The sequence below is a fragment of the Equus caballus genome, chromosome 19 (assembly GCF_041296265.1).
Source record: "Equus caballus isolate H_3958 breed thoroughbred chromosome 19, TB-T2T, whole genome shotgun sequence".
Taxonomy (NCBI): Eukaryota; Metazoa; Chordata; class Mammalia; order Perissodactyla; family Equidae; genus Equus; species Equus caballus.
The window spans coordinates 17,841,789-17,860,195 of record NC_091702.1 but is presented as its reverse complement, the minus strand read 5'-3'; the positions used below and the strand labels follow the sequence as shown (position 1 = coordinate 17,860,195).

General features: G+C 59.1%; 3 protein-coding genes across 3 annotated transcripts; all 3 read left to right on the top strand.

Annotated features, from left to right (window-relative positions):
* The first annotated feature begins 1,659 nt into the window (after positions 1 to 1,659).
* Positions 1,660 to 5,700, top strand: LOC138918854 (ral guanine nucleotide dissociation stimulator-like). The gene is made up of 3 exons (XM_070242419.1): positions 1,660 to 4,238; positions 4,939 to 5,132; positions 5,397 to 5,700. The coding sequence occupies exons 1-3, from the start codon at positions 4,153 to 4,155 to the stop codon at positions 5,558 to 5,560; spliced, it is 444 nt and encodes a 147-aa protein (XP_070098520.1). The 5' UTR covers positions 1,660 to 4,152; the 3' UTR covers positions 5,561 to 5,700.
* A 2,216-nt stretch (positions 5,701 to 7,916) lies between these two features.
* LOC138918853 (ral guanine nucleotide dissociation stimulator-like) lies at positions 7,917 to 11,942 on the top strand. Its single transcript, XM_070242418.1, has 6 exons — positions 7,917 to 8,125; positions 8,532 to 8,642; positions 9,581 to 9,774; positions 10,421 to 10,480; positions 11,181 to 11,374; positions 11,639 to 11,942. The coding sequence occupies exons 1-6, from the start codon at positions 7,988 to 7,990 to the stop codon at positions 11,800 to 11,802; spliced, it is 861 nt and encodes a 286-aa protein (XP_070098519.1). The 5' UTR covers positions 7,917 to 7,987; the 3' UTR covers positions 11,803 to 11,942.
* Positions 11,943 to 14,200: 2,258 nt separating this feature from the next.
* Positions 14,201 to 18,184, top strand: LOC138918852 (ral guanine nucleotide dissociation stimulator-like). The gene is made up of 6 exons (XM_070242417.1): positions 14,201 to 14,367; positions 14,774 to 14,884; positions 15,823 to 16,016; positions 16,663 to 16,722; positions 17,423 to 17,616; positions 17,881 to 18,184. Exons 1-6 carry the CDS (start codon positions 14,230 to 14,232, stop codon positions 18,042 to 18,044), a joined length of 861 nt encoding a protein of 286 aa, XP_070098518.1. The 5' UTR covers positions 14,201 to 14,229; the 3' UTR covers positions 18,045 to 18,184.
* The last annotated feature ends 223 nt before the right edge of the window (positions 18,185 to 18,407 follow it).

Below are 18,407 nucleotides of genomic sequence, written 5' to 3'. Positions count from 1 at the left end.
TATAAGAAGCGTATCGTGGAGTAAAATATATTCCCCAAAGTTTTAACGTTTGAGATAGATAATTAATGTTAATTTGGTAAAAGAATGACTTAAAGATGAGTCATAAGAAACGATGCCCTCGTTCTACCAAGAAACAACTGCCCAGAACAAGGGGTGGCCAGCTTTTCAGAGCTCTTCATTGAGCTCTGGTGCGGGGGCGTGTGTGTGTGTGTGTTTGTGTGTGAGGGCGGTGTGGGTGTGTGGGTGTGTGAGGGTGTGGTGCGGGAAGGAGCCTGGGGCTGTTCCTTCCTGGTACCTGATGCCCCACAGTGGGCTGTGAGTAGTCACACCTATCCCCTTGCGCGTTCTCAGGGACCACTGACCACATCCAAATCTCAGTAGTGACACGGCATCGCTTTGCCGTCCTCTGTGGAATCGCTCCAGTCAGTCCACACTCAAGAGGAGGGGATTACAGCAGGAGGTCTAGACCAGGAAGTCCTGATCCCAGGTGGCCAGTGACGGGAGAAGGAGAAGACCCCAGAACTTCAATGCCTTGCCCAGAATCCCAGATGAGGAAGAAGGCGGAGCCAGGGAGGAAGCCAGCTCTGCGTCCTCAAGGCTGGGGCTCTGGCTGCACACAGGCATTCCCAGGGGCCTCTGGAGAAGGCTGTGTTGGTGGAAGTGCATACAGATCTGGAGATGGCATGGGGGTGAGGGGGAGTATTCGGCAGTGTACACGGGCATTTGGTCAGTTCTTGTTTGAGGAGGAGCCCAGGTCCGGGGCACCCTGGATTGTAGCCCTGCCCACATCACACCCACGGTGGAGGCAGTGGCGGCCACTTTTCTGCTGAGCTCAGGCCTATGCAGTCCTGAATTGAATCTCTCACTGGAACATTGGGAAACTGAGGCCCCTAGAGGGGTAGGGAATGGCCCTCGACAGGGTGAGTCCAATGGGTAAGTGTGTGTTCTGACCTTCTAGGGCAAGACTGGGACCCCACGCGGAGGCTTGGCTTCTGAAATTAGGAACCCTGAGACCTTGAGAAGCTCTTGCCAATCCCTCCCTTTTGTGGGAGCTGTTTTCTTCTTGGCCTCCACAACCTGAGCACACAACACGCGGACGCACACAAACACACACACACACGCGCATGCACACACACACAAACACACACACACACACACACACATTGACCTTGGATGCAAGGATGGACTCTAGGCTGGGATCCGAAGAGAAGCAGACACAGGGCAAGTGGCAAGAGGAAGAAACACGAGGTGGGAGGCATTGCCTGCAAGTGACACCCGCCTGCAGTTTGAGAGGTATCGTCCTCTAAGGTAGGACACACGCCAGAGGACATGTCTAGCAAGTCCACGCTCCGGTCCTCCCCAGTGTGCAGACAGGAGGCCGACAGGCCCTGAGAGACACAACGGCTTATGCAGGATCCAGAAGAGGTAAGGAAGAGGACTTGTTTCTGCGTCAGTCTCAAAGCTGGGACCTCGGCCGCACCCAGACCCTCTAGGGAGCCTGTGAGACGGGTGTGTTGGTGTTCCTGGGTACGCCTACGACGTCGCATGGAGAAGGGGGGTGAGCAAGGCCATGGCCAGAGGACTGTTTGCATGGGTGGTATCTGAGGGGGGCACTCAGGTAAGGGCACTGCAGGAAATGAGGTCACTTCCTTGACAACAGACCCCAACAGACTTGGAACCCCCGCAACTAGGCAGCCACGTGCGCAAAGCCAGCTCACTTGGCTGGAGACTCTTGATAGAGAAACATGTTCTCCTGCTTTCTCCCGCCTGACCAGGGCTCTGGTTCCCAGAAAGCCCGGAGGGAGAACCTTTGGAGACGTTGTGGACGCTGGCTCAGCTCCCACGCCCCCCACCGCTGGACCTTTGGCAGGAGGTCCTCTCAGGTAACATGAGGAAGCCTAGAGGAGCCCAATCGAGGCCAGACCAGCTCCCCGAGCCCTCCCAGGGCAGCCCTCATCCCGTCCTCGTGAGTGTGGGGGCCAGAGGGACGTGTGGGCAGGATCTGCCCTTGGCCGCAGAAGGTTGGTGGGCTGGCAATAACCCGCTTTTCCCGTCACGTTCCCAAGCCAGGACAGGGCTGGCAGGACTGAAAGGGGACCCCTAAGCTGCCTCCTCATTCCAGGCCCTCAGGCTGCCGTGTGTTTCCCTCCTCGGTGGAGGTCTGTGTGGACCGTGGGGCGGGGCATGTGTGTCCAGAGTGGAGAGAGTCACAGAGGTGTGAGAGCCAGCAAAGACAGCCAGTCGGGTCTCTGAGGCTTGCCGCCTGGCTGCCGGGCACTGTCTTTCCAGAGCGTCACTCAGGAGACGGGCCAGCAGCTGAGCCACGACGCCCTCGACTCCACCACCCTGCAGGAAGGGAAGGTGCCCCACGCTGCCAAGCGAGGCCAGGGCCGGCTCAGGGTGAGTGCAGGTGCTGGGGAGACCCAAGCCCCAGGGCCCCAAGACAGCACTGAGGACCCCAGGTCTTCGAAGGCCCTGAGACAGCCCCGGGGCTCCTGCCTGGAGCCCTGCTCCCAAAGGAATCTGAATCCCCATCTCTTCCCCCGACCTTGCCCTGCGGGCCCAGCCCCCGTCTTGGCCAGAGGAGACGGCCCTGTCCACAGAGGTGTAGCAGAGCAGAGACATTTCTAGCCCATCAGCTCACGGGCGTTCAAGAGTCCTTTTGCGTTCTGTAGAGATTTTCCTGTTTGAACTCCCATCCTCACGTGTCCATGTGGCCTGGCAATCCTTCCCCACCTTCTCCCAGTCGGACGCAGCATCCTGATGGATAGGCATGCTTTTTGCCCAACAGGACATGGGGCTCACAGGGTTCTTTCTGGTCCTCTGCCTTTGCTGTCCAGAGGAACACGTCCACGTGGCCTCTCGAGGTCAGGGCGTCGGGCCTCAGCAGGCTGCCCAACTTTCCAGAAGGGAGACCCATTAGCCCAGTGACTCAGCCCTTCACTGAACCCGCACCTTCTGTTGCCATTTCCACAGCACCGCCCTGATCACCCTGCCTGTCCTCCCGTCCTCATCCCTCCCAGCCCACGAAAAGCCTCTGTGTTCTCCTGTCTCGAATGGGCAGTTGGTCAGCCACCCCAGGGTTGATGCTCTTCATCCAGGGAGGGGCTGTCACTCCTCTGCCAGCACAAAGACCTAGGAGACCAAGAGGTTTAATCCTTCTCCACCTCACATCCTACTTGGAATCCCGAGAATTCTTCCCTGCCCTGGGCAATGATGCCCACTTGGGGCCACAAGTCACCGCGGGCTTGGGCATTCGGTGCGACCTCCAGTCCCCGGCACTCCTGGGGCCCGCGGTGCGGCCTCTGATGGCAAGCGGCCCCTCTGTCTGACCCCAGGCTGAAAATCCATCCCCAGCGAAGAGCAAAGCGTCCCGCCTGGTGTGGACCGTCCAGGCTGGAAGGCGGCAGAAGCGAGTGGAGCACCTGGTGCCCGCCTTCCTGGAGGGCGACACCGCCTACGTCCACAGCTTCCTGTGCACGTATAGAGGTTTTGCCACCACACGACAGGTGCTGGAGCTTCTGTTTCAAAGGTGCGTGCCGTGCCCCTCCGCAGCACTGTGGGCATTCAGCCACCTACTAGCTGTGAGGCTGGGGATGTCACGGCACCTCCCCGAGCCTCGGTTTGCTCCTCGCAAGGCGGGCTGAAGAGAGGATCAGCCTCCAGGGGAGATTGTAGGGACTCAGGCAGGTGCTGCCTGCAAAGGCTTCTCGAGAAGCCTAACCCTCTGGGAGGGTCGACTGGAGCGGAGGGGCTGTGGTTGTGCTCATTGAGGATATTCCTCTTGCCTAAGGCGAAGCCTCCGCCTCGTCCCTCAGCGTGCCCGTGGCCTTCACTGAGTTGTTGTCTTCCCTTTGGAAAAGGAGATGGCAGAGCTCTTCTAGGTCTCTGACCTGGGTGAAGCCAGAGCAGCGATCCCTGGGCTGAGCCGAGGCCCCCGACCCACTCAAGCAGGAGTGAGGGGCCGGTTGGAGCTCCTTCCTTCATCACGCACACACAGAGGTCCCCACTAGGTGCAGAAAGTTTTCTAGGCACTGACCAGAATCCCGTGCGCAGAGCAGGCGACAGCCATGCCCTCCAGGGCTCCATTCTCCTTGGGAGTGAGACAGCGCCGCTAGGCTTCTCACGCAGGCCTGATCCACAGTCCAGTCCATGCGACGTCCTCCTGTGTCTTCTAGATACGGTTGTGTCCTTGCCTATGGCGATGAGGACGGCGGACCCCTAGACCAACTCAAAAAGTGAGTGGGCTTTGGAATCCCTAGGAGGGCGCCCAGCGTCCACACTTGGAGGGCAGTTGCCTGCAGCGTCCCGCTCACTCATCTGCTAGAAGCTCCCCAGCGGGTGCTCAGCTCCTGCTCAGGGGGCTCAGGGAGTGCTCCGGGGCCACATAAGCCCCTCCCTGGTCGAGATACGGGGCAGGGGAGCATGACCCTCATGGGACACCTGGTGAATCAGGCAGCACGTAGGCCCAGGAGGGAAAGTTGGAGGCAAGAGGAGGGCCCTGGGAAGCATGGGCGGGAGACAATGTCCGTTGTTCCCTCACTGGTCAGATGTTCTGGGAGCACCTCCTGTGTGCCAGGGAGGGCAATGAAAAGAGGAGACTGCACCGCTCGCTGCCCTCACGCAGCTGACGTTCCAGTGGGCAGTGGGCGGAGAGATGCTCCAAGCAGTGTGTCAGGCTTCCCTGAGGCCTAGGAGAGGTGATGCCACCACGGCACAGGGCTCCCCCTTCCAAAGGCGTTTTCCTAGACCCTCCTTGGTGCCCTGGCCTAGCTCTGCCAAGACTGCCAGATTGGAGGTGGCCGCCAAGTAGGACTGGCCCCTGGACAGCCAGGAGCGGGAGGCCCAGGAGCCCAGGCCCGCACAGGGATGCCCGGGAGGCCAGCGTGCAAGGAAAGGACCCTTCTCTGACTCTGCTGCCCACCTGTCCGTCCTCAGGGCCATCTCCTTCATTCTGGGCGCCTGGCTCCGATGGTACCCTGAGGATTTTATCCAGCCCCCAGATGTTCCCAGCCTGGAACTGCTCTTGGCCTACATCGGTCTCAATATGCCCGGCTCGGAGCTGGAGCACCGCGCCCGCGTTCTTCTTTCCCGGCTGGAGCAGCCTGAGCACACTGATGCCAAGACTGAGGGTGAGGAGGACTCGGGTGTGTGACGTGGGCGTGTGCAGAGGGGATGGCGCTGCGCCCCCCGGAGCAGAGTGTCCAGAGGCTGGGGTTCGGCTGGGAGCAAGGGGCGGGCTCAGATCACTCTTGCCAGGGACTCGAGTCTGGGAAGACTTTCGGGGGCGTGGTGCTTGGACTGAGACTGCTGGATTGGCGGCAGAGGGTCCCTTTCTTTGGAATGACTTGGGCGGGCAGTCATGTTGGTGGCGTTTTCTCTTCTTCCATCTCCAGCTGCAGCTCCACCGAAAGACGCGGAAGACCCTGAAGATCCGGCACCGTCTCTCCCTCTCGGGCCCAGCCCAGCTCAGAGCCGCACAGGCATCTTGCGAGCCACAGCCGGCTCAAGACCTTCAGCAAGCACTGGCAGCATCCCAGCCACTACCCTCAGCTCCTGAGCTGCAGCCCCACAGAATCCTCGCCTTCCCCTAGCCATGGCGTGGGTTTTAAAGTTTTGTTTTTGGTTTTTCTTTACTTAACCTTTCCCTGTATTTTATCTCGTCAGTTCAATAAAGTTTAGTTCTTGGGTTCTTTTCAATTGTTCGCTGAAGTGGCGTGAAGCAGACTCACAATGTCACACGAACGTCATCCGCATCTAGTACCCGCCCATTTTTGTCCAAGAGAAACCCTGTCCCTGGGAAGCAGTCAGTCTCCCTTCCTCCCACCGCAAGTCCCTGGTAGCCACTGAGTTTCCTTCTGTCGGACTTCGTGCGTTTCCCTCCTCCGGAGTTTGCATGGAAGTGCCAGCCTTCCAGAGGTGGCCTCCTGTGCCTGGCTGGGTCTGGTCTGAGGTGAGTGACTCCGGATGTTTGAAATTGAGATAGCGGTTTTCATTAAGAAGAAAAATCCCCCGGAGATCAAAGATTCTGTCTCAAAGAGGATGCCCCGCTATTCCCTCTTTTCACTTCCTGGGGATGGGGACCCATTGGAGGTGTGACACCAGAGCTGGAAACAGCGAGGGAAATGTCGGGGCCAGGGAGACCCCTTTCAAATCTTTCGCTTTCCTGGATGGGCCCTGGTAACGTTTTCAAAATGTGCAAATTTCAAAAATATTCTCATCGCATATGAAACACTGGCGTTTATAAGAAGCGTATCGTGGAGTAAAATATATTCCCCAAAGTTTTAACGTTTGAGATAGATAATTAATGTTAATTTGGTAAAAGAATGACTTAAAGATGAGTCATAAGAAACGATGCCCTCGTTCTACCAAGAAACAACTGCCCAGAACAAGGGGTGGCCAGCTTTTCAGAGCTCTTCATTGAGCTCTGGTGCGGGGGCGTGTGTGTGTGTGTGTTTGTGTGTGAGGGCGGTGTGGGTGTGTGGGTGTGTGAGGGTGTGGTGCGGGAAGGAGCCTGGGGCTGTTCCTTCCTGGTACCTGATGCCCCACAGTGGGCTGTGAGTAGTCACACCTATCCCCTTGCGCGTTCTCAGGGACCACTGACCACATCCAAATCTCAGTAGTGACACGGCATCGCTTTGCCGTCCTCTGTGGAATCGCTCCAGTCAGTCCACACTCAAGAGGAGGGGATTACAGCAGGAGGTCTAGACCAGGAAGTCCTGATCCCAGGTGGCCAGTGACGGGAGAAGGAGAAGACCCCAGAACTTCAATGCCTTGCCCAGAATCCCAGATGAGGAAGAAGGCGGAGCCAGGGAGGAAGCCAGCTCTGCGTCCTCAAGGCTGGGGCTCTGGCTGCACACAGGCATTCCCAGGGGCCTCTGGAGAAGGCTGTGTTGGTGGAAGTGCATACAGATCTGGAGATGGCATGGGGGTGAGGGGGAGTATTCGGCAGTGTACACGGGCATTTGGTCAGTTCTTGTTTGAGGAGGAGCCCAGGTCCGGGGCACCCTGGATTGTAGCCCTGCCCACATCACACCCACGGTGGAGGCAGTGGCGGCCACTTTTCTGCTGAGCTCAGGCCTATGCAGTCCTGAATTGAATCTCTCACTGGAACATTGGGAAACTGAGGCCCCTAGAGGGGTAGGGAATGGCCCTCGACAGGGTGAGTCCAATGGGTAAGTGTGTGTTCTGACCTTCTAGGGCAAGACTGGGACCCCACGCGGAGGCTTGGCTTCTGAAATTAGGAACCCTGAGACCTTGAGAAGCTCTTGCCAATCCCTCCCTTTTGTGGGAGCTGTTTTCTTCTTGGCCTCCACAACCTGAGCACACAACACGCGGACGCACACAAACACACACACACACGCGCATGCACACACACACAAACACACACACACACACACACACATTGACCTTGGATGCAAGGATGGACTCTAGGCTGGGATCCGAAGAGAAGCAGACACAGGGCAAGTGGCAAGAGGAAGAAACACGAGGTGGGAGGCATTGCCTGCAAGTGACACCCGCCTGCAGTTTGAGAGGTATCGTCCTCTAAGGTAGGATACACGCCAGAGGACATGTCTAGCAAGTCCACGCTCCGGTCCTCCCCAGTGTGCAGACAGGAGGCCGACAGGCCCTGAGAGACACAACGGCTTATGCAGGATCCAGAAGAGGTAAGGAAGAGGACTTGTTTCTGCGTCAGTCTCAAAGCTGGGACCTCGGCCGCACCCAGACCCTCTAGGGAGCCTGTGAGACGGGTGTGTTGGTGTTCCTGGGTACGCCTACGACGTCGCATGGAGAAGGGGGGTGAGCAAGGCCATGGCCAGAGGACTGTTTGCATGGGTGGTATCTGAGGGGGGCACTCAGGTAAGGGCACTGCAGGAAATGAGGTCACTTCCTTGACAACAGACCCCAACAGACTTGGAACCCCCGCAACTAGGCAGCCACGTGCGCAAAGCCAGCTCACTTGGCTGGAGACTCTTGATAGAGAAACATGTTCTCCTGCTTTCTCCCGCCTGACCAGGGCTCTGGTTCCCAGAAAGCCCGCAGGGAGAACCTTTGGAGACGTTGTGGACGCTGGCTCAGCTCCCACGCCCCCCACCGCTGGACCTTTGGCAGGAGGTCCTCTCAGGTAACATGAGGAAGCCTAGAGGAGCCCAATCGAGGCCAGACCAGCTCCCCGAGCCCTCCCAGGGCAGCCCTCATCCCGTCCTCGTGAGTGTGGGGGCCAGAGGGACGTGTGGGCAGGATCTGCCCTTGGCCGCAGAAGGTTGGTGGGCTGGCAATAACCCGCTTTTCCCGTCACGTTCCCAAGCCAGGACAGGGCTGGCAGGACTGAAAGGGGACCCCTAAGCTGCCTCCTCATTCCAGGCCCTCAGGCTGCCGTGTGTTTCCCTCCTCGGTGGAGGTCTGTGTGGACCGTGGGGCGGGGCATGTGTGTCCAGAGTGGAGAGAGTCACAGAGGTGTGAGAGCCAGCAAAGACAGCCAGTCGGGTCTCTGAGGCTTGCCGCCTGGCTGCCAGGCACTGTCTTTCCAGAGCGTCACTCAGGAGACGGGCCAGCAGCTGAGCCACGACGCCCTCGACTCCACCACCCTGCAGGAAGGGAAGGTGCCCCACGCTGCCAAGCGAGGCCAGGGCCGGCTCAGGGTGAGTGCAGGTGCTGGGGAGACCCAAGCCCCAGGGCCCCAAGACAGCACTGAGGACCCCAGGTCTTCGAAGGCCCTGAGACAGCCCCGGGGCTCCTGCCTGGAGCCCTGCTCCCAAAGGAATCTGAATCCCCATCTCTTCCCCCGACCTTGCCCTGCGGGCCCAGCCCCCGTCTTGGCCAGAGGAGACGGCCCTGTCCACAGAGGTGTAGCAGAGCAGAGACATTTCTAGCCCATCAGCTCACGGGCGTTCAAGAGTCCTTTTGCGTTCTGTAGAGATTTTCCTGTTTGAACTCCCATCCTCACGTGTCCATGTGGCCTGGCAATCCTTCCCCACCTTCTCCCAGTCGGACGCAGCATCCTGATGGATAGGCATGCTTTTTGCCCAACAGGACATGGGGCTCACAGGGTTCTTTCTGGTCCTCTGCCTTTGCTGTCCAGAGGAACACGTCCACGTGGCCTCTCGAGGTCAGGGCGTCGGGCCTCAGCAGGCTGCCCAACTTTCCAGAAGGGAGACCCATTAGCCCAGTGACTCAGCCCTTCACTGAACCCGCACCTTCTGTTGCCATTTCCACAGCACCGCCCTGATCACCCTGCCTGTCCTCCCGTCCTCATCCCTCCCAGCCCACGAAAAGCCTCTGTGTTCTCCTGTCTCGAATGGGCAGTTGGTCAGCCACCCCAGGGTTGATGCTCTTCATCCAGGGAGGGGCTGTCACTCCTCTGCCAGCACAAAGACCTAGGAGACCAAGAGGTTTAATCCTTCTCCACCTCACATCCTACTTGGAATCCCGAGAATTCTTCCCTGCCCTGGGCAATGATGCCCACTTGGGGCCACAAGTCACCGCGGGCTTGGGCATTCGGTGCGACCTCCAGTCCCCGGCACTCCTGGGGCCCGCGGTGCGGCCTCTGATGGCAAGCGGCCCCTCTGTCTGACCCCAGGCTGAAAATCCATCCCCAGCGAAGAGCAAAGCGTCCCGCCTGGGGTGGACCGTCCAGGCTGGAACGCGGCAGAAGCGAGTGGAGCACCTGGTGCCCGCCTTCCTGGAGGGCGACACCGCCTACGTCCACAGCTTCCTGTGCACGTATAGAGGTTTTGCCACCACACGACAGGTGCTGGAGCTTCTGTTTCAAAGGTGCGTGCCGTGCCCCTCCGCAGCACTGTGGGCATTCAGCCACCTACTAGCTGTGAGGCTGGGGATGTCACGGCACCTCCCCGAGCCTCGGTTTGCTCCTCGCAAGGCGGGCTGAAGAGAGGATCAGCCTCCAGGGGAGATTGTAGGGACTCAGGCAGGTGCTGCCTGCAAAGGCTTCTCGAGAAGCCTAACCCTCTGGGAGGGTCGACTGGAGCGGAGGGGCTGTGGTTGTGCTCATTGAGGATATTCCTCTTGCCTAAGGCGAAGCCTCCGCCTCGTCCCTCAGCGTGCCCGTGGCCTTCACTGAGTTGTTGTCTTCCCTTTGGAAAAGGAGATGGCAGAGCTCTTCTAGGTCTCTGACCTGGGTGAAGCCAGAGCAGCGATCCCTGGGCTGAGCCGAGGCCCCCGACCCACTCAAGCAGGAGTGAGGGGCCGGTTGGAGCTCCTTCCTTCATCACGCACACACAGAGGTCCCCACTAGGTGCAGAAAGTTTTCTAGGCACTGACCAGAATCCCGTGCGCAGAGCAGGCGACAGCCATGCCCTCCAGGGCTCCATTCTCCTTGGGAGTGAGACAGCGCCGCTAGGCTTCTCACGCAGGCCTGATCCACAGTCCAGTCCATGCGACGTCCTCCTGTGTCTTCTAGATACGGTTGTGTCCTTGCCTATGGCGATGAGGACGGCGGACCCCTAGACCAACTCAAAAAGTGAGTGGGCTTTGGAATCCCTAGGAGGGCGCCCAGCGTCCACACTTGGAGGGCAGTTGCCTGCAGCGTCCCGCTCACTCATCTGCTAGAAGCTCCCCAGCGGGTGCTCAGCTCCTGCTCAGGGGGCTCAGGGAGTGCTCCGGGGCCACATAAGCCCCTCCCTGGTCGAGATACGGGGCAGGGGAGCATGACCCTCATGGGACACCTGGTGAATCAGGCAGCACGTAGGCCCAGGAGGGAAAGTTGGAGGCAAGAGGAGGGCCCTGGGAAGCATGGGCGGGAGACAATGTCCGTTGTTCCCTCACTGGTCAGATGTTCTGGGAGCACCTCCTGTGTGCCAGGGAGGGCAATGAAAAGAGGAGACTGCACCGCTCGCTGCCCTCACGCAGCTGACGTTCCAGTGGGCAGTGGGCGGAGAGATGCTCCAAGCAGTGTGTCAGGCTTCCCTGAGGCCTAGGAGAGGTGATGCCACCACGGCACAGGGCTCCCCCTTCCAAAGGCGTTTTCCTAGACCCTCCTTGGTGCCCTGGCCTAGCTCTGCCAAGACTGCCAGATTGGAGGTGGCCGCCAAGTAGGACTGGCCCCTGGACAGCCAGGAGCGGGAGGCCCAGGAGCCCAGGCCCGCACAGGGATGCCCGGGAGGCCAGCGTGCAAGGAAAGGACCCTTCTCTGACTCTGCTGCCCACCTGTCCGTCCTCAGGGCCATCTCCTTCATTCTGGGCGCCTGGCTCCGATGGTACCCTGAGGATTTTATCCAGCCCCCAGATGTTCCCAGCCTGGAACTGCTCTTGGCCTACATCGGTCTCAATATGCCCGGCTCGGAGCTGGAGCACCGCGCCCGCGTTCTTCTTTCCCGGCTGGAGCAGCCTGAGCACACTGATGCCAAGACTGAGGGTGAGGAGGACTCGGGTGTGTGACGTGGGCGTGTGCAGAGGGGATGGCGCTGCGCCCCCCGGAGCAGAGTGTCCAGAGGCTGGGGTTCGGCTGGGAGCAAGGGGCGGGCTCAGATCACTCTTGCCAGGGACTCGACTCTGGGAAGACTTTCGGGGGCGTGGTGCTTGGACTGAGACTGCTGGATTGGCGGCAGAGGGTCCCTTTCTTTGGAATGACTTGGGCGGGCAGTCATGTTGGTGGCGTTTTCTCTTCTTCCATCTCCAGCTGCAGCTCCACCGAAAGACGCGGAAGACCCTGAAGATCCGGCACCGTCTCTCCCTCTCGGGCCCAGCCCAGCTCAGAGCCGCACAGGCATCTTGCGAGCCACAGCCGGCTCAAGACCTTCAGCAAGCACTGGCAGCATCCCAGCCACTACCCTCAGCTCCTGAGCTGCAGCCCCACAGAATCCTCGCCTTCCCCTAGCCATGGCGTGGGTTTTAAAGTTTTGTTTTTGGTTTTTCTTTACTTAACCTTTCCCTGTATTTTATCTCGTCAGTTCAATAAAGTTTAGTTCTTGGGTTCTTTTCAATTGTTCGCTGAAGTGGCGTGAAGCAGACTCACAATGTCACACGAACGTCATCCGCATCTAGTACCCGCCCATTTTTGTCCAAGAGAAACCCTGTCCCTGGGAAGCAGTCAGTCTCCCTTCCTCCCACCGCAAGTCCCTGGTAGCCACTGAGTTTCCTTCTGTCGGACTTCGTGCGTTTCCCTCCTCCGGAGTTTGCATGGAAGTGCCAGCCTTCCAGAGGTGGCCTCCTGTGCCTGGCTGGGTCTGGTCTGAGGTGAGTGACTCCGGATGTTTGAAATTGAGATAGCGGTTTTCATTAAGAAGAAAAATCCCCCGGAGATCAAAGATTCTGTCTCAAAGAGGATGCCCCGCTATTCCCTCTTTTCACTTCCTGGGGATGGGGACCCATTGGAGGTGTGACACCAGAGCTGGAAACAGCGAGGGAAATGTCGGGGCCAGGGAGACCCCTTTCAAATCTTTCGCTTTCCTGGATGGGCCCTGGTAACGTTTTCAAAATGTGCAAATTTCAAAAATATTCTCATCGCATATGAAACACTGGCGTTTATAAGAAGCGTATCGTGGAGTAAAATATATTCCCCAAAGTTTTAACGTTTGAGATAGATAATTAATGTTAATTTGGTAAAAGAATGACTTAAAGATGAGTCATAAGAAACGATGCCCTCGTTCTACCAAGAAACAACTGCCCAGAACAAGGGGTGGCCAGCTTTTCAGAGCTCTTCATTGAGCTCTGGTGCGGGGGCGTGTGTGTGTGTGTGTTTGTGTGTGAGGGCGGTGTGGGTGTGTGGGTGTGTGAGGGTGTGGTGCGGGAAGGAGCCTGGGGCTGTTCCTTCCTGGTACCTGATGCCCCACAGTGGGCTGTGAGTAGTCACACCTATCCCCTTGCGCGTTCTCAGGGACCACTGACCACATCCAAATCTCAGTAGTGACACGGCATCGCTTTGCCGTCCTCTGTGGAATCGCTCCAGTCAGTCCACACTCAAGAGGAGGGGATTACAGCAGGAGGTCTAGACCAGGAAGTCCTGATCCCAGGTGGCCAGTGACGGGAGAAGGAGAAGACCCCAGAACTTCAATGCCTTGCCCAGAATCCCAGATGAGGAAGAAGGCGGAGCCAGGGAGGAAGCCAGCTCTGCGTCCTCAAGGCTGGGGCTCTGGCTGCACACAGGCATTCCCAGGGGCCTCTGGAGAAGGCTGTGTTGGTGGAAGTGCATACAGATCTGGAGATGGCATGGGGGTGAGGGGGAGTATTCGGCAGTGTACACGGGCATTTGGTCAGTTCTTGTTTGAGGAGGAGCCCAGGTCCGGGGCACCCTGGATTGTAGCCCTGCCCACATCACACCCACGGTGGAGGCAGTGGCGGCCACTTTTCTGCTGAGCTCAGGCCTATGCAGTCCTGAATTGAATCTCTCACTGGAACATTGGGAAACTGAGGCCCCTAGAGGGATAGGGAATGGCCCTCGACAGGGTGAGTCCAATGGGTAAGTGTGTGTTCTGACCTTCTAGGGCAAGACTGGGACCCCACGCGGAGGCTTGGCTTCTGAAATTAGGAACCCTGAGACCTTGAGAAGCTCTTGCCAATCCCTCCCTTTTGTGGGAGCTGTTTTCTTCTTGGCCTCCACAACCTGAGCACACAACACGCGGACGCACACAAACACACACACACACGCGCATGCACACACACACAAACACACACACACACACACACACATTGACCTTGGATGCAAGGATGGACTCTAGGCTGGGATCCGAAGAGAAGCAGACACAGGGCAAGTGGCAAGAGGAAGAAACACGAGGTGGGAGGCATTGCCTGCAAGTGACACCCGCCTGCAGTTTGAGAGGTATCGTCCTCTAAGGTAGGACACACGCCAGAGGACATGTCTAGCAAGTCCACGCTCCGGTCCTCCCCAGTGTGCAGACAGGAGGCCGACAGGCCCTGAGAGACACAACGGCTTATGCAGGATCCAGAAGAGGTAAGGAAGAGGACTTGTTTCTGCGTCAGTCTCAAAGCTGGGACCTCGGCCGCACCCAGACCCTCTAGGGAGCCTGTGAGACGGGTGTGTTGGTGTTCCTGGGTACGCCTACGACGTCGCATGGAGAAGGGGGGTGAGCAAGGCCATGGCCAGAGGACTGTTTGCATGGGTGGTATCTGAGGGGGGCACTCAGGTAAGGGCACTGCAGGAAATGAGGTCACTTCCTTGACAACAGACCCCAACAGACTTGGAACCCCCGCAACTAGGCAGCCACGTGCGCAAAGCCAGCTCACTTGGCTGGAGACTCTTGATAGAGAAACATGTTCTCCTGCTTTCTCCCGCCTGACCAGGGCTCTGGTTCCCAGAAAGCCCGCAGGGAGAACCTTTGGAGACGTTGTGGACGCTGGCTCAGCTCCCACGCCCCCCACCGCTGGACCTTTGGCAGGAGGTCCTCTCAGGTAACATGAGGAAGCCTAGAGCAGCCCAATCGAGGCCAGACCAGCTCCCCGAGCCCTCCCAGGGCAGCCCTCATCCCGTCCTCGTGAGTGTGGGGGCCAGAGGGACGTGTGGGCAGGATCTGCCCTTGGCCGCAGAAGGTTGGTGGGCTGGCAATAACCCGCTTTTCCCGTCACGTTCCCAAGCCAGGACAGGGCTGGCAGGACTGAAAGGGGACCCCTAAGCTGCCTCCTCATTCCAGGCCCTCAGGCTGCCGTGTGTTTCCCTCCTCGGTGGAGGTCTGTGTGGACCGTGGGGCGGGGCATGTGTGTCCAGAGTGGAGAGAGTCACAGAGGTGTGAGAGCCAGCAAAGACAGCCAGTCGGGTCTCTGAGGCTTGCCGCCTGGCTGCCGGGCACTGTCTTTCCAGAGCGTCACTCAGGAGACGGGCCAGCAGCTGAGCCACGACGCCCTTGACTCCACCACCCTGCAGGAAGGGAAGGTGCCCCACGCTGCCAAGCGAGGCCAGGGCCGGCTCAGGGTGAGTGCAGGTGCTGGGGAGACCCAAGCCCCAGGGCCCCAAGACAGCACTGAGGACCCCAGGTCTTCGAAGGCCCTGAGACAGCCCCGGGGCTCCTGCCTGGAGCCCTGCTCCCAAAGGAATCTGAATCCCCATCTCTTCCCCCGACCTTGCCCTGCGGGCCCAGCCCCCGTCTTGGCCAGAGGAGACGGCCCTGTCCACAGAGGTGTAGCAGAGCAGAGACATTTCTAGCCCATCAGCTCACGGGCGTTCAAGAGTCCTTTTGCGTTCTGTAGAGATTTTCCTGTTTGAACTCCCATCCTCACGTGTCCATGTGGCCTGGCAATCCTTCCCCACCTTCTCCCAGTCGGACGCAGCATCCTGATGGATAGGCATGCTTTTTGCCCAACAGGACATGGGGCTCACAGGGTTCTTTCTGGTCCTCTGCCTTTGCTGTCCAGAGGAACACGTCCACGTGGCCTCTCGAGGTCAGGGCGTCGGGCCTCAGCAGGCTGCCCAACTTTCCAGAAGGGAGACCCATTAGCCCAGTGACTCAGCCCTTCACTGAACCCGCACCTTCTGTTGCCATTTCCACAGCACCGCCCTGATCACCCTGCCTGTCCTCCCGTCCTCATCCCTCCCAGCCCACGAAAAGCCTCTGTGTTCTCCTGTCTCGAATGGGCAGTTGGTCAGCCACCCCAGGGTTGATGCTCTTCATCCAGGGAGGGGCTGTCACTCCTCTGCCAGCACAAAGACCTAGGAGACCAAGAGGTTTAATCCTTCTCCACCTCACATCCTACTTGGAATCCCGAGAATTCTTCCCTGCCCTGGGCAATGATGCCCACTTCCGGCCACAAGTCACCGCGGGCTTGGGCATTCGGTGCGACCTCCAGTCCCCGGCACTCCTGGGGCCCGCGGTGCGGCCTCTGATGGCAAGCGGCCCCTCTGTCTGACCCCAGGCTGAAAATCCATCCCCAGCGAAGAGCAAAGCGTCCCGCCTGGTGTGGACCGTCCAGGCTGGAAGGCGGCAGAAGCGAGTGGAGCACCTGGTGCCCGCCTTCCTGGAGGGCGACACCGCCTACGTCCACAGCTTCCTGTGCACGTATAGAGGTTTTGCCACCACACGACAGGTGCTGGAGCTTCTGTTTCAAAGGTGCGTGCCGTGCCCCTCCGCAGCACTGTGGGCATTCAGCCACCTACTAGCTGTGAGGCTGGGGATGTCACGGCACCTCCCCGAGCCTCGGTTTGCTCCTCGCAAGGCGGGCTGAAGAGAGGATCAGCCTCCAGGGGAGATTGTAGGGACTCAGGCAGGTGCTGCCTGCAAAGGCTTCTCGAGAAGCCTAACCCTCTGGGAGGGTCGACTGGAGCGGAGGGGCTGTGGTTGTGCTCATTGAGGATATTCCTCTTGCCTAAGGCGAAGCCTCCGCCTCGTCCCTCAGCGTGCCCGTGGCCTTCACTGAGTTGTTGTCTTCCCTTTGGAAAAGGAGATGGCAGAGCTCTTCTAGGTCTCTGACCTGGGTGAAGCCAGAGCAGCGATCCCTGGGCTGAGCCGAGGCCCCCGACCCACTCAAGCAGGAGTGAGGGGCCGGTTGGAGCTCCTTCCTTCATCACGCACACACAGAGGTCCCCACTAGGTGCAGAAAGTTTTCTAGGCACTGACCAGAATCCCGTGCGCAGAGCAGGCGACAGCCATGCCCTCCAGGGCTCCATTCTCCTTGGGAGTGAGACAGCGCCGCTAGGCTTCTCACGCAGGCCTGATCCACAGTCCAGTCCATGCGACGTCCTCCTGTGTCTTCTAGATACGGTTGTGTCCTTGCCTATGGCGATGAGGACGGCGGACCCCTAGACCAACTCAAAAAGTGAGTGGGCTTTGGAATCCCTAGGAGGGCGCCCAGCGTCCACACTTGGAGGGCAGTTGCCTGCAGCGTCCCGCTCACTCATCTGCTAGAAGCTCCCCAGCGGGTGCTCAGCTCCTGCTCAGGGGGCTCAGGGAGTGCTCCGGGGCCACATAAGCCCCTCCCTGGTCGAGATACGGGGCAGGGGAGCATGACCCTCATGGGACACCTGGTGAATCAGGCAGCACGTAGGCCCAGGAGGGAAAGTTGGAGGCAAGAGGAGGGCCCTGGGAAGCATGGGCGGGAGACAATGTCCGTTGTTCCCTCACTGGTCAGATGTTCTGGGAGCACCTCCTGTGTGCCAGGGAGGGCAATGAAAAGAGGAGACTGCACCGCTCGCTGCCCTCACGCAGCTGACGTTCCAGTGGGCAGTGGGCGGAGAGATGCTCCAAGCAGTGTGTCAGGCTTCCCTGAGGCCTAGGAGAGGTGACGCCACCACGGCACAGGGCTCCCCCTTCCAAAGGCGTTTTCCTAGCCCCTCCTTGGTGCCCTGGCCTAGCTCTGCCAAGACTGCCAGATTGGAGGTGGCCGCCAAGTAGGACTGGCCCCTGGACAGCCAGGAGCGGGAGGCCCAGGAGCCCAGGCCCGCACAGGGATGCCCGGGAGGCCAGCGTGCAAGGAAAGGACCCTTCTCTGACTCTGCTGCCCACCTGTCCGTCCTCAGGGCCATCTCCTTCATTCTGGGCGCCTGGCTCCGATGGTACCCTGAGGATTTTATCCAGCCCCCAGATGTTCCCAGCCTGGAACTGCTCTTGGCCTACATCGGTCTCAATATGCCCGGCTCGGAGCTGGAGCACCGCGCCCGCGTTCTTCTTTCCCGGCTGGAGCAGCCTGAGCACACTGATGCCAAGACTGAGGGTGAGGAGGACTCGGGTGTGTGACGTGGGCGTGTGCAGAGGGGATGGCGCTGCGCCCCCCGGAGCAGAGTGTCCAGAGGCTGGGGTTCGGCTGGGAGCAAGGGGCGGGCTCAGATCACTCTTGCCAGGGACTCGAGTCTGGGAAGACTTTCGGGGGCATGGTGCTTGGACTGAGACTGCTGGATTGGCGGCAGAGGGTCCCTTTCTTTGGAATGACTTGGGCGGGCAGTCATGTTGGTGGCGTTTTCTCTTCTTCCATCTCCAGCTGCAGCTCCACCGAAAGACGCGGAAGACCCTGAAGATCCGGCACCGTCTCTCCCTCTCGGGCCCAGCCCAGCTCAGAGCCGCACAGGCATCTTGCGAGCCACAGCCGGCTCAAGACCTTCAGCAAGCACTGGCAGCATCCCAGCCACTACCCTCAGCTCCTGAGCTGCAGCCCCAGAGAATCCTCGCCTTCCCCTAGCCATGGCGTGGGTTTTAAAGTTTTGTTGTTGGTTTTTCTTTACTTAACCTTTCCCTGTATTTTATCTCGTCAGTTCAATAAAGTTTAGTTCTTGGGTTCTTTTCAATTGTTCGCTGAAGTGGCGTGAAGCAGACTCACAACGTCACACCAACGTCATCCGCATCTAGTACCCGCCCATTTTTGTCCAAGAGAAACCCTGTCCCTGGGAAGCAGTCAGTCTCCCTTCCTCCCACCGCAAGTCCTTGGTAGCCACTGAGTTTCCTTCTGTCGGACTCCGTGCGTTTCCCTCCTCCGGAGTTTGCATGGAAGTGCCAGCCTTCCAGAGGTGG

Coding starts and splice junctions, on each gene's coding strand:
- LOC138918854 (XM_070242419.1), top strand. CDS start 4,153: ATGCGACGTCCTCCTGTGTCTTCTAGATACGGTTGTGTCCTTGCCTAT. Junction 4,239..4,938: donor CCCCTAGACCAACTCAAAAA/GTGAGTGGGCTT, acceptor GTCCGTCCTCAG/GGCCATCTCCTTCATTCTGG. Junction 5,133..5,396: donor CACTGATGCCAAGACTGAGG/GTGAGGAGGACT, acceptor TTCCATCTCCAG/CTGCAGCTCCACCGAAAGAC.
- LOC138918853 (XM_070242418.1), top strand. CDS start 7,988: ATGTTCTCCTGCTTTCTCCCGCCTGACCAGGGCTCTGGTTCCCAGAAA. Junction 8,643..9,580: donor GAGGCCAGGGCCGGCTCAGG/GTGAGTGCAGGT, acceptor GTCTGACCCCAG/GCTGAAAATCCATCCCCAGC. Junction 9,775..10,420: donor CTGGAGCTTCTGTTTCAAAG/GTGCGTGCCGTG, acceptor TGTGTCTTCTAG/ATACGGTTGTGTCCTTGCCT.
- LOC138918852 (XM_070242417.1), top strand. CDS start 14,230: ATGTTCTCCTGCTTTCTCCCGCCTGACCAGGGCTCTGGTTCCCAGAAA. Junction 16,017..16,662: donor CTGGAGCTTCTGTTTCAAAG/GTGCGTGCCGTG, acceptor TGTGTCTTCTAG/ATACGGTTGTGTCCTTGCCT. Junction 17,617..17,880: donor CACTGATGCCAAGACTGAGG/GTGAGGAGGACT, acceptor TTCCATCTCCAG/CTGCAGCTCCACCGAAAGAC.